At 39.6% G+C, this 9,770-nt stretch overlaps 2 protein-coding genes across 3 annotated transcripts; one reads left to right on the plus strand and one right to left on the minus strand.

Annotated features, from left to right (window-relative positions):
* Positions 1 to 2,339: 2,339 nt before the first annotated feature.
* LOC140764969 (heat shock 70 kDa protein 15-like) lies at positions 2,340 to 8,981 on the plus strand. Of its 2 annotated transcripts, none has more exons than XM_073103859.1 (10): positions 2,340 to 2,359; positions 3,143 to 4,357; positions 5,418 to 5,645; positions 5,755 to 5,850; positions 5,926 to 6,150; positions 6,799 to 6,993; positions 7,079 to 7,225; positions 7,305 to 7,454; positions 7,955 to 8,085; positions 8,315 to 8,981. In XM_073103859.1, exons 2-10 carry the CDS (start codon positions 3,188 to 3,190, stop codon positions 8,517 to 8,519), a joined length of 2,547 nt encoding a protein of 848 aa, XP_072959960.1. In that variant the 5' UTR covers positions 2,340 to 2,359; positions 3,143 to 3,187; the 3' UTR covers positions 8,520 to 8,981. The 2 variants fall into 2 exon arrangements, with proteins under 2 accessions (XP_072959960.1, XP_072959958.1); XM_073103857.1 differs by lacking the exon at positions 2,340 to 2,359 and adding an exon at positions 2,862 to 3,003.
* Positions 8,982 to 9,086: 105 nt separating this feature from the next.
* On the minus strand, positions 9,087 to 9,770 carry LOC140764970 (multiprotein-bridging factor 1c). The gene has a single exon (XM_073103860.1). It carries the CDS (start codon positions 9,663 to 9,665, stop codon positions 9,216 to 9,218), a length of 450 nt encoding a protein of 149 aa, XP_072959961.1. The 5' UTR covers positions 9,666 to 9,770; the 3' UTR covers positions 9,087 to 9,215.

The following is a 9,770-nucleotide window of genomic DNA, read 5'->3' on the forward strand; positions in this document are numbered from 1 at the left end:
GGAGGTACATAATCTTAACAATACTAAGAAATCACTGACCTTCCCATCACAATGCAGCACTCAGTGGGGATATCAAAATTTCAGGAGTTTATCCTGAAGCTCAAGGACCTAAGGCTATCAAAGAAGAAAGTAAAGGTGACATTAGGACTCATAGAACTTAATAGAGCAGCAAGATTACATAAACCTTTATCTAATTATCTAATCACTTCCAGAATTGATCACAAGGAGAAATGGCGACATTCATAGTGTAATTGTACACCAATTAAGAGCATGCCCCATAAGCTCACTGATATCAAAAAAGAGTTTAGTTTAACATTCAAATATAACCTTGGGGGGGACTCCAGTTAAGAGTATCTATCAGCTTCAAGCTCAATACATGCTGTGTTACATGCTGCACATTTAGGTAGAAGCCAAATGAAAGGTGGTCTTCCAGTCGTCTTCGCATACCCTACTGATCCATAAAACCGTAGAAATCAAAATCCTCAGTCCAAATATACATGGGAAGTGATCAAAGAAAGAGGACTTGGTGGAACAATTGGTAGAGAAATCTACTCAGGGATTCGAAGAGACTGCATTTGAATCGAGCGAGCAAGCTATTTATATTCCTCCTAGTATCAATCTCCAACGATCTATTTCACATAATTCCATGCTCCTACGGTCTGCAACTTGTTAGAATTATTCAGGTGACAATATTAACGAGTAATTGATGGTGGGCTTATGATGACTCTAATTTTGTTCGCCAAATTTCTATCTCCTCAGAATAATCTATCAGCGTGATTGATTTGTTCATGTGCATTTGAACCTGAACGTTGGAACTAAACAACAAGGATCTCAATGATTAACTATATGAAATAATTGAATGTTTCTCCTTCTAGATATTAAAAATTATATATGTTTCATCAAGAAAATAATTCTCTACATTACATTACCCTTCTTATCTTTATGCACATAAAAATCCCTACACTTGTTGCCATTGTTAAGACCTATAGCCAATAATGCTTTGAGTGGATCATTTATTTTATCTTATTAGGTTGGAGTACTTCATATAATTGATGTATACTCAAGTGTAGTTTCATAAGTGCATTTTTTTATACATTAAATTCATAGATTTATAGAGTTGGCCAAACCAACAAGACTCAATCAACTCCATTGTTAAATTATAAAAATAAAGCTCAATTTTCTTTTGATAGATTAAGTTTTTTAAAGTAATTAATGAATTAATATACTATTAAATTAATCTTATCTGTCGAATAAAAATGTCCGCTAATTTAAGCCAAATTTGTTAAAATTATGACGTGAGCAAATAGTTTTAGATGTTATGATTTATTTTCTAACTCTTACTATCACGATACAGCAAATTACGTACTTTATTATTTATTATATATTTATGTGTAATATTAAGTTTATTACTTAACAACTTAAGATTTTAATGACTATCTAAAATCAACTACTCGAGCTTACCAAAATATGACTAAGTTTAGAAATATTCGTGTGCAATATTAAATCTCATTATACTTATGGTTTTGTGAGTTGGCATCATCTTCGTCATGCGATCATGTTATATCCTTCAATTTGTTTTTAATATCATAAATGACTCTACTTAATTAATTTATAGGTTGATAACAATATGATTCTTTTTTAATTATATACTTCATACGTGCATGGTGTAGTTCATTTCTCCTTCAAGCTGACCCATTCGCTCACGCCATCAGCTCGCCACCATTAGATTCGTAAACTCTTGTCGTATTTACCATCAAAATATATAATAAGACATTAGACAAACAAGCTGTTATTATTATAGGATTCTTTTTGCATCTACGCCTTTCTAAAATCTTTTATTTACATAGAGACCCCTCCAAAGTTGATAAATTCCTTTTTCTTTTCTCATAACAAATAAATTTTGTTCCACTTGATAGTAAAATCTTTGTATCGTTACTCCTAATTTAAGATTATTTTTTTTAATGCATTAAATTGTTTAGATTTTATTTTATTTTTATTTTTAAAAAAAAAACCTTATTATCCATCCTTTGAACGGTACTGTTCTAGTCTATATAACTTTCTTTCTTCTTCTTGTAAGTACCAACTCCAATACCTCTCACTACCTCCTCAACATCTCTGAAACATGGGAGTGGAAGAGCTCTTTCTTGGGATATCTGGGCTTAAGAGGCTTGGACATGGCCATGCCATGGGGCACTCTCGGATGGATGAGTACTGCGAGGTGATCGATCAGGGGATAGCCTATCTGATCATGCTTGGGGCTCTTATTATTACCTATCTTATTCACTGACCTCTTCTCCTTTCTTGAGCAAGTATTGGCTAACCAGAGATTTTCAAAGGATCTGGCAGTAATTTGATTGAGGTTTGCTGCCTACTTCCTTCTAAATCTTACATAATCAAGTCTCATCTCGCCTTCGTCGCTGAGATTTTCTAAGGCTGACTAATTAGTTGTTCGCACACAAAACTCAAATACTGAATCGGGTCAAATCATATCAGATCAGGTATTACTCGACCCAGAATAAGATACTTATTTACTTGCTAAAAAGTTACAAAATTTAAGACCCAAGGATTACTGCCATATTTATTAGAAATTAGTGATGCTAATAAGAGATTAAAAAGGATAAAGTTAATAGGAAAACCCTCATTTTAATTCACAGGAAGATGCATATTAACATATTATTCGATCTGGCCACGAAAGGGGACACTTCGAGCACACCTTCTAACTAGCATTAACATATGCTATCCCCCCGCAACTACTATAATCTACTCCATCTTGACCGTCCACTCGATTCATCCATTAGACGTCAACAGCTGTGATTCAAGTTTCTCCAATCGCGCGCGACTTGGACGGTGGCTTTTTGGATCGGATTTAGATGGTTCTAGAAAAATCCATGTCTTTTTAATCGTTCATTATTTTCTGTCGCCCGTCCCATTTCTTCGTTGAGAAGCTTCTCATTCGCAAAACCCTAATTCTAGGATATTTGGATCGATAAGCGATCCCGAACGGTAGGTGTTTGTGTTTAGGATCTGACCAAGTGCGGTTTTCTCGATCTTTTATCGTCTTGTAACTTGATTGAGATGTGGAGATCTCGATCTTTGATGCGTTGTTGACATCTTTGCTTGTTTTTGTGTCTTTGATGTGCAGATCGCCTCTTTTTGGCATCGGGAGAAGTAATTTATAGACGCAAAGATGAGCGTTGTTGGTTTTGACGTCGGAAACGAGAGCTGCATTATAGCGGTTGCTCGGCAAAGAGGCATTGATGTGGTTCTCAACGAAGAATCTAAGCGGGAGACGCCGGCCGTGGTGTGCTTCGGCGAGAAGCAGCGGTTTATCGGCACGGCAGGCGCGGCGTCGACCACGATGAACCCTAAGAACTCCATCTCCCAGATCAAACGCCTGGTGGGCAGGAAATTCTCTGATCCCGAGCTGCAGCGTGATCTCCAGTCGCTTCCCTTCACGGTTACCGAGAGCCCCGATGGATTCCCGTTGATCCACGCGCGATATCTCGGCGAACAGAGAACTTTTACGCCGACACAAGTTCTTGCCATGATCCTGAGTAATTTGAAGAGCATTGCTGAGAACAATCTCAATGCGGCAGTCGTTGATTGCTGCATTGGTATTCCGATCTATTTCACGGACCTCCAGAGGAGGGCCTTCATGGATGCTGCAACCATTGCGGGATTGCATCCTCTCCGCCTTTTCCATGAGACCACTGCGACTGCTTTGGCTTATGGTATCTATAAGACTGACCTGCCGGAGAATGATCAGATAAATGTGGCTTTTGTTGATGTTGGGCATGCGAGCATGCAGGTCTGCATCGCGGGGTATAAGAAGGGCCAGCTGACGATTTTGTCACATGCATATGATCGTTCTCTTGGTGGGAGGGATTTTGATGAGGTGCTCTTTAAGCATTTCGCCGCTAAGTTCAAGGAGGGTTATAAGATTGATGTGTATCAGAACGCACGTGCTTGCATCAGACTGCGAGCGGCATGCGAGAAGCTGAAGAAAGTTCTCAGTGCGAATCCGGAGGCACCATTGAATATTGAGTGCTTGATGGATGAGAAGGATGTGAAGGGGTTTATTAAGAGGGAGGAGTTTGAGCAGATCAGTGGCCCAATTTTGGACCGCGTTAAGGGACCACTAGAGAAGGCGCTTAGTGAGGCTGGATTGACCATAGAGAATGTGCACTCGGTCGAGGTGGTTGGATCGGGGTCTCGCGTTCCGGCAATAATTAGGATACTGACGGAATTCTTCGGGAAAGAACCTAGGCGTACCATGAATGCAAGTGAGTGTGTTGCTCGAGGTTGTGCCCTTCAATGTGCTATTCTTAGCCCTACCTTCAAAGTGCGGGAGTTTAAGGTACTAGTTTCTGCCTTTCTTTGATTCAGTTATTTCTATCATTTATTTTCTGCTTGGAAGAGTTTTTATGTTCATCAATGTGATATTTTGCTTCCTGCAATATAGTTTTACAATCATTTGTTGTATGCATGCACTTACAGTGCAAATGCTTGTTATATTCTTCTCGTCAGTCCATGTTCTTATAGCTGAAATATCTTATTTGGTGAAGTTTTAGCATCGACAATGATGATAGATTGTTACTGCATTAGCATAGGAAGGGAAGGGGAGTATCAAACCAGACATCCTTCTATAATTGTTTATCTACTAATGTTTATGTATTATCGCGTGTTTTGCATATAATGTTCAGTAGTTTGTTAAGAGATGCTCAGTTATCTTGCTTGATTCTCTTCTCCTCGGTAGTGCATTCTGGACTACAATGGTATTGATATAAGTTAGATTATGATATAACATACTAATATACTACTCCATTATACGACTTGTATTTCCAATTGTCTCTTGTATCTTCTATTCCTATATTGTCCTCTTTCAGTATTGTTCTGCAGATGCATATATTTATTTGCTTAATAAGGTAAAGTCACCTCCCAGCAGTTTTCACTTTTCACCAATGATGTGCATTATAATAGCCCACTAGTTTAGATTCTGGCTTTTACAAGTTGTCCACAGGCAATTCTCTGAAAGCACTCATTTTTCTTCTTGGATTCTATCTGTAATAGATTGCTTCATTTTCGTGAGCAATTGTATCATAGGAGTGAGGAATTTCCTTAGAGCAAGTACGCTGAAGTACTCCTTGAAATTTTTTAAGAGTAATAGATACTTAGGTCTGAAAATTATTTTTGGATAAAATGGAATATGCTAACTTTCTTCTTTTTCTTACTCCCTCTCTGTTAGAATTAGGGTAGATTTTTGTAAAATAGTAAAACACTATGACGGGAAATGTGAAGCACCTCTCTCTGCTAAAAGTGCTCCCTTTTCCCATTGGATGTTTTTTGAGATTTCTTTTGCCTTTTCTTCTGCTTCTTATGAGTGTGATATTGTTATTGGCATTGTCTATCTTCTTCAGGTTCATGAAAGCTTCCCTTTTCCTATTGCTTTGTCATGGAAAGGATCAGCCCCAGATACTGAAAGTGGAGCAACAGAACACCAGCAGAGTACAGTTGTATTTCCCAAAGGGAATACAATTCCTAGTATCAAAGCTCTGACATTTTACAGGTCTAATACATTTACAGTTGACATTGCTTATGCCGACATAGGTGACTTGCAAATCCCAGCAAAGATTAGCACATACACGGTAAGCAGCAAGTACCTGTAGCTATGTGAGTGTATATGCTAGCCTAATTAGTAGCTTCAGGATGCTGCCTTGAGTGGTAAATATTTGCTACATTCTTACTGTTCAACAGATTGGTCCATTTCAAACCAGCAAAGGTGAAAGGGCTAAATTGAAAGTCAGAGTCCGCTTGAATCTGCATGGAGTTGTTTCAATTGAATCAGCAACGGTAAGTATGGAGAACAACTGGTCACATCAATCCTTTTGCATGAAGCTTATTCGTTATTTCATTGGAAATCTGCAGATGTTGGAGGAAGAGGAAGTTGAAGTTCCAGTTTCAGCTGCAAATGAGCTACCTAAGGAGGCTGCAAAGATGGATACGGATGAAGCACCAAATGAGTCCAGTGCCACTGGAACTGATCTAGATATGCAAGATGCTAAAAGCTCGGCAGATAATTCTGGTGCTGGGACTGAAAATGGTGCACCAGATTTTGCAGAGAAGCCTATGCAGATGGAAACTGATGCAAAGGTCCTTTGTTAAAGTTGTCTCTTTAATGTTCATTTATTTTGTCTGTCTCAATATATTGCCTTTTTTTTTTTTGGTCTCTGGGACCTCTCTGCCATTAAGATATACGTATAGCTTGACCGCAGAACACAGTTGTCTTATGGAATTCTAGGTAGAATAGCCCATCCATTGTCTGATCTATACTTTGGCAAGCAGGATATATAAATTCATACAGCCTTGGGAAAGTTGATTAAGGATCAGCACAATCACACGCTCTTGCACATGATTGAACTTGCAATTATTTTAAAGAAGAAACTTGTTTCTTGATCTTGCTACCACTATGCTATTAACAATGGCGTGCTTGCTTATATTTGACTTAACTTTTTTAGACTCTCTGTCTCTATTTTATGGCAAAAGCTAGGTCCTTATATTGGTTGTTGCTCTGTCATTTTACCTTTATTGTTTTTAAGTTGCCCTGCTTGGAAGTTATTCTAGTATTGTACTGTTCCAGTCTTAATTCTTGTTGCTTATTTAGCATTCTATTTTTGTTACTGCAACATTTTATGTCTTAATTTTCTGTACCACCAGAGTATATATCTTGGTAATTAGAGGTTCACCCATGTAAATAAGCACTTTAGCACTATAATTTACACATTTTGATTTGGGCTGTAGGTTGAGGCTTCAAAAACGAAGTTGAAGAAAACCAATGTGCAAGTTACTGAGTTGGTTCATGGAGGAGTTGCAGCTGGGGATCTGCAGAAATTTGTAGAGAAGGAGTTTGATATGGCGTTGCAAGATAGAGTAATGGAAGAAACAAAAGACAAGAAAAATGCTGTGGAGGCCTATGTTTATGATATGCGCAACAAGGTATAATTTTGTTCTGTAAAGCTTTGGTCTTGTTCTTCCAAAGTAATGAGATTTTTCTGATGGTGTCTTGTATTCCTGCATTTAGCTTTATGACAAGTATCAGGACTTCATAACGGCAACAGATAAGGGTGAGTTAATTGGAAAGCTTCAGGAAGTTGAGGATTGGTTATATGAAGATGGTGAAGATGAAACCAAGGGAGTTTATGTTGCTAAGCTTGAAGAACTCAAAAAGGTTTGGTTTTGTCTTATTGCTATTTGACAATGATTGCTTGTGGTGCTCAAGATCATTAACGGAAGTCATCTGTATGCAGCAAGGAGACCCTATTGAATTGCGGTATAAGGAGTGGACGGAGAGAGGTCCAGCAGTTGACCAACTTGTTTACTGTATAAATAGCTTCAGAGAGGCAGCCTTGTCTAAGGATCCTAAATTTGATCATATTGATTTGGTGGAAAAGCAGAAGGTATGGCATAGAATGATGTCCTTGGCAGGCATCCTTTCCCTTTTTGCTTAATTTTATTTATAGATATTCTGCTCTTGATGTGGCACTTTGTGATCTGTCTTGGCAATCATTGATCGAAGGTGGTTTGTCTCCTTAATGAGACACTAATCTTTGTTTGCATTGGTAATAGAAAGATATGTTGATTTTCTCAAGGATATTAGTGAGGATAATTAGAGGAAATGGATAAGCTACCTATTAGCCAATAGGGTCTCTTTGTCATTTTTAGTCTTTGTTTGCGTTGGTTGCGTCAATTAAAATGAGGGAAGTGCCTATTACTTGACAATAACATCGATTTAACCGATAAATGTGAGACATAGTTGAACACTAATTTCGCTAATTCTACTTCCAAGAGATGTTTTATCTGCTGCTCGAATTGAATTTGATAGTGCGATCAAGTGAACATCTTGAATTGGGAAAGTACATTGGTCTCTATTCATATTTTGGTTAATTTTATGTGTCAGGTTATTGATGAATGTTCGCAAGCAGAAGCATGGTTGAGAGAGAAAAAGCATCAGCAGGATGCAGTTCCCAAGCATGCCAACCCAGTTCTCCTTTCTGCGGATGTCAAGAGGAAGGCTGAGACGCTTGACAGGTAAAAAAAAAAAGTTGTGCTAAATTAAAGCAAGCATTCTCTCTTATGGTGATCTTTTAGCTTTCTTCCTACACATGTTTCCAAATGCTTAAAATGGGATAACCTTGTTTTATTTTGGAAAAAAATCAGTTTGCTGCATATAGCATGCAAACGGCCTTTTATTATCTTATCAAAGTTGAGTCATGTATCTAGCTTATATCGATGGATTGATATCTGCGTACTTCCACAGGGTTTGCAGGCCAATAATGGCGAGGCCTAGGCCCCCACCGGCCAAGCCGCAAACTTCACCGCCAACGGAGACACCACCCGCACCACAACCTCAAGCTGGTGAGCATCATCAGGGAGGCGAAGCAGCTTCGGAGCAAACTACTGAGGCCAGTGGTCAGGCACCAGGAGCTGAACCTATGGACACAGCTTCAGGCACCGCCGCATAACTCCGTCTTAGAACCCCAAATGTTACAAGTTTGTGCTTGTCTTTTGTTTTTCCATTTCCCTTACAGCGATGCTCTGCGTAAATTGAGAGTCAGAAAATTTGCGAAAGCTGATGGCATGTGCTTATTATTTTTTCTTTTTATTCTCATGGCAAAGATCCTCGGGTTTTTGATGTTGTGCTAGGATCTACTTCTTTATTCAGATTGATCGCCCTCAGTTTTGCATGCGGACCTTCCATTTGATATACTGTTGTCTCAGGTCGCGATGTTGTGCCAGTGTTTGTTTCCAGGTCACGTTTATTCCCTTTTATGGGTTGCTCAGGTGTGGTTGGATATTTATTTGCGTCTGTAATAGCATTTGAGCTCCATGAATTTTGCATACCAAATGCTTCGTTGTGTCGTCCTTCCGGATAATTCATAGTTCGTATGTATGATCGATCTGCTAATATAATTTACTTATCCTGACTGCAATTTTTTCTGCAAGTAAAGAGAGATAAGGATGCCTTTTATCTTAGAAGTCTTATCCCCTTATAAAAAGTTATAAGTCCAGTTTTTCCATAAGATCGAGAATTTACTTAATTCACGTTTCATTCTGCTAAGCTTTTCACAAGTACATCACAGTCTAACAACCATCCTTTCTACACCAAAACATTCACATCTTCCAATAAACGCCATAAAAGAAACACCATCCGCTTCCACTCACTTGTTAATCTTCCCCCTAAGCTTGACACCGAGAACCCTCTCCATCTTTGCGAGTACCGCCTGGTTCGGCACGGCCTTTCCGCTCTCGTACTCCTGCACCACCTGCACCCTCTCGTTGATCAGCTTCGCCAGCTCCGCCTGGCTCATCTTCTTCCCCACCCGCGCCTTCTGGATCGCGATCCGGACCTCCGACCCAACCCGCTCGAAACCGCCCGGCTCCGTCGTCTCATCCAGCTTCCTCACGTTGACCGCGGGCGCCGAGCTCGCTGCCGACAACCTCTTGTTGGTGCCCGCGTCGTGCTTCTTCACCGTCTCCACCGCCGCGCCGGAACGGATCGCGTCGTTCACCGCCTTGGAGGACTTCATCTCCGCCGCCTTCGGCTTCCTCCGGTTTAAGACCACCGGCTCCCAGTCCTGGGTAAGGTTTCCCGTGAAACGACTCGGCATTGCTTTAGCTTAGAAATGCTAATAATGTCTAGATTAGAGGAAAGAACCGCGTGGGAAGTAGGAATGAGGGGTCTATTTATAGGAGAAGGGGAGTCTGGAAGGTTC

The sequence above is a fragment of the Typha angustifolia genome, chromosome 8 (genome assembly GCF_048772165.1).
Source record: "Typha angustifolia cultivar Huaian chromosome 8, ASM4877216v1, whole genome shotgun sequence".
NCBI classification, from domain to species: Eukaryota; Viridiplantae; Streptophyta; class Magnoliopsida; order Poales; family Typhaceae; genus Typha; species Typha angustifolia.

Coding starts and splice junctions, on each gene's coding strand:
- LOC140764970 (XM_073103860.1), bottom strand. CDS start 9,665: ATGCCGAGTCGTTTCACGGGAAACCTTACCCAGGACTGGGAGCCGGTG.
- LOC140764969 (XM_073103859.1), top strand. CDS start 3,188: ATGAGCGTTGTTGGTTTTGACGTCGGAAACGAGAGCTGCATTATAGCG. Junction 5,851..5,925: donor TTTCAATTGAATCAGCAACG/GTAAGTATGGAG, acceptor GGAAATCTGCAG/ATGTTGGAGGAAGAGGAAGT. Junction 6,151..6,798: donor AGATGGAAACTGATGCAAAG/GTCCTTTGTTAA, acceptor TTTGGGCTGTAG/GTTGAGGCTTCAAAAACGAA.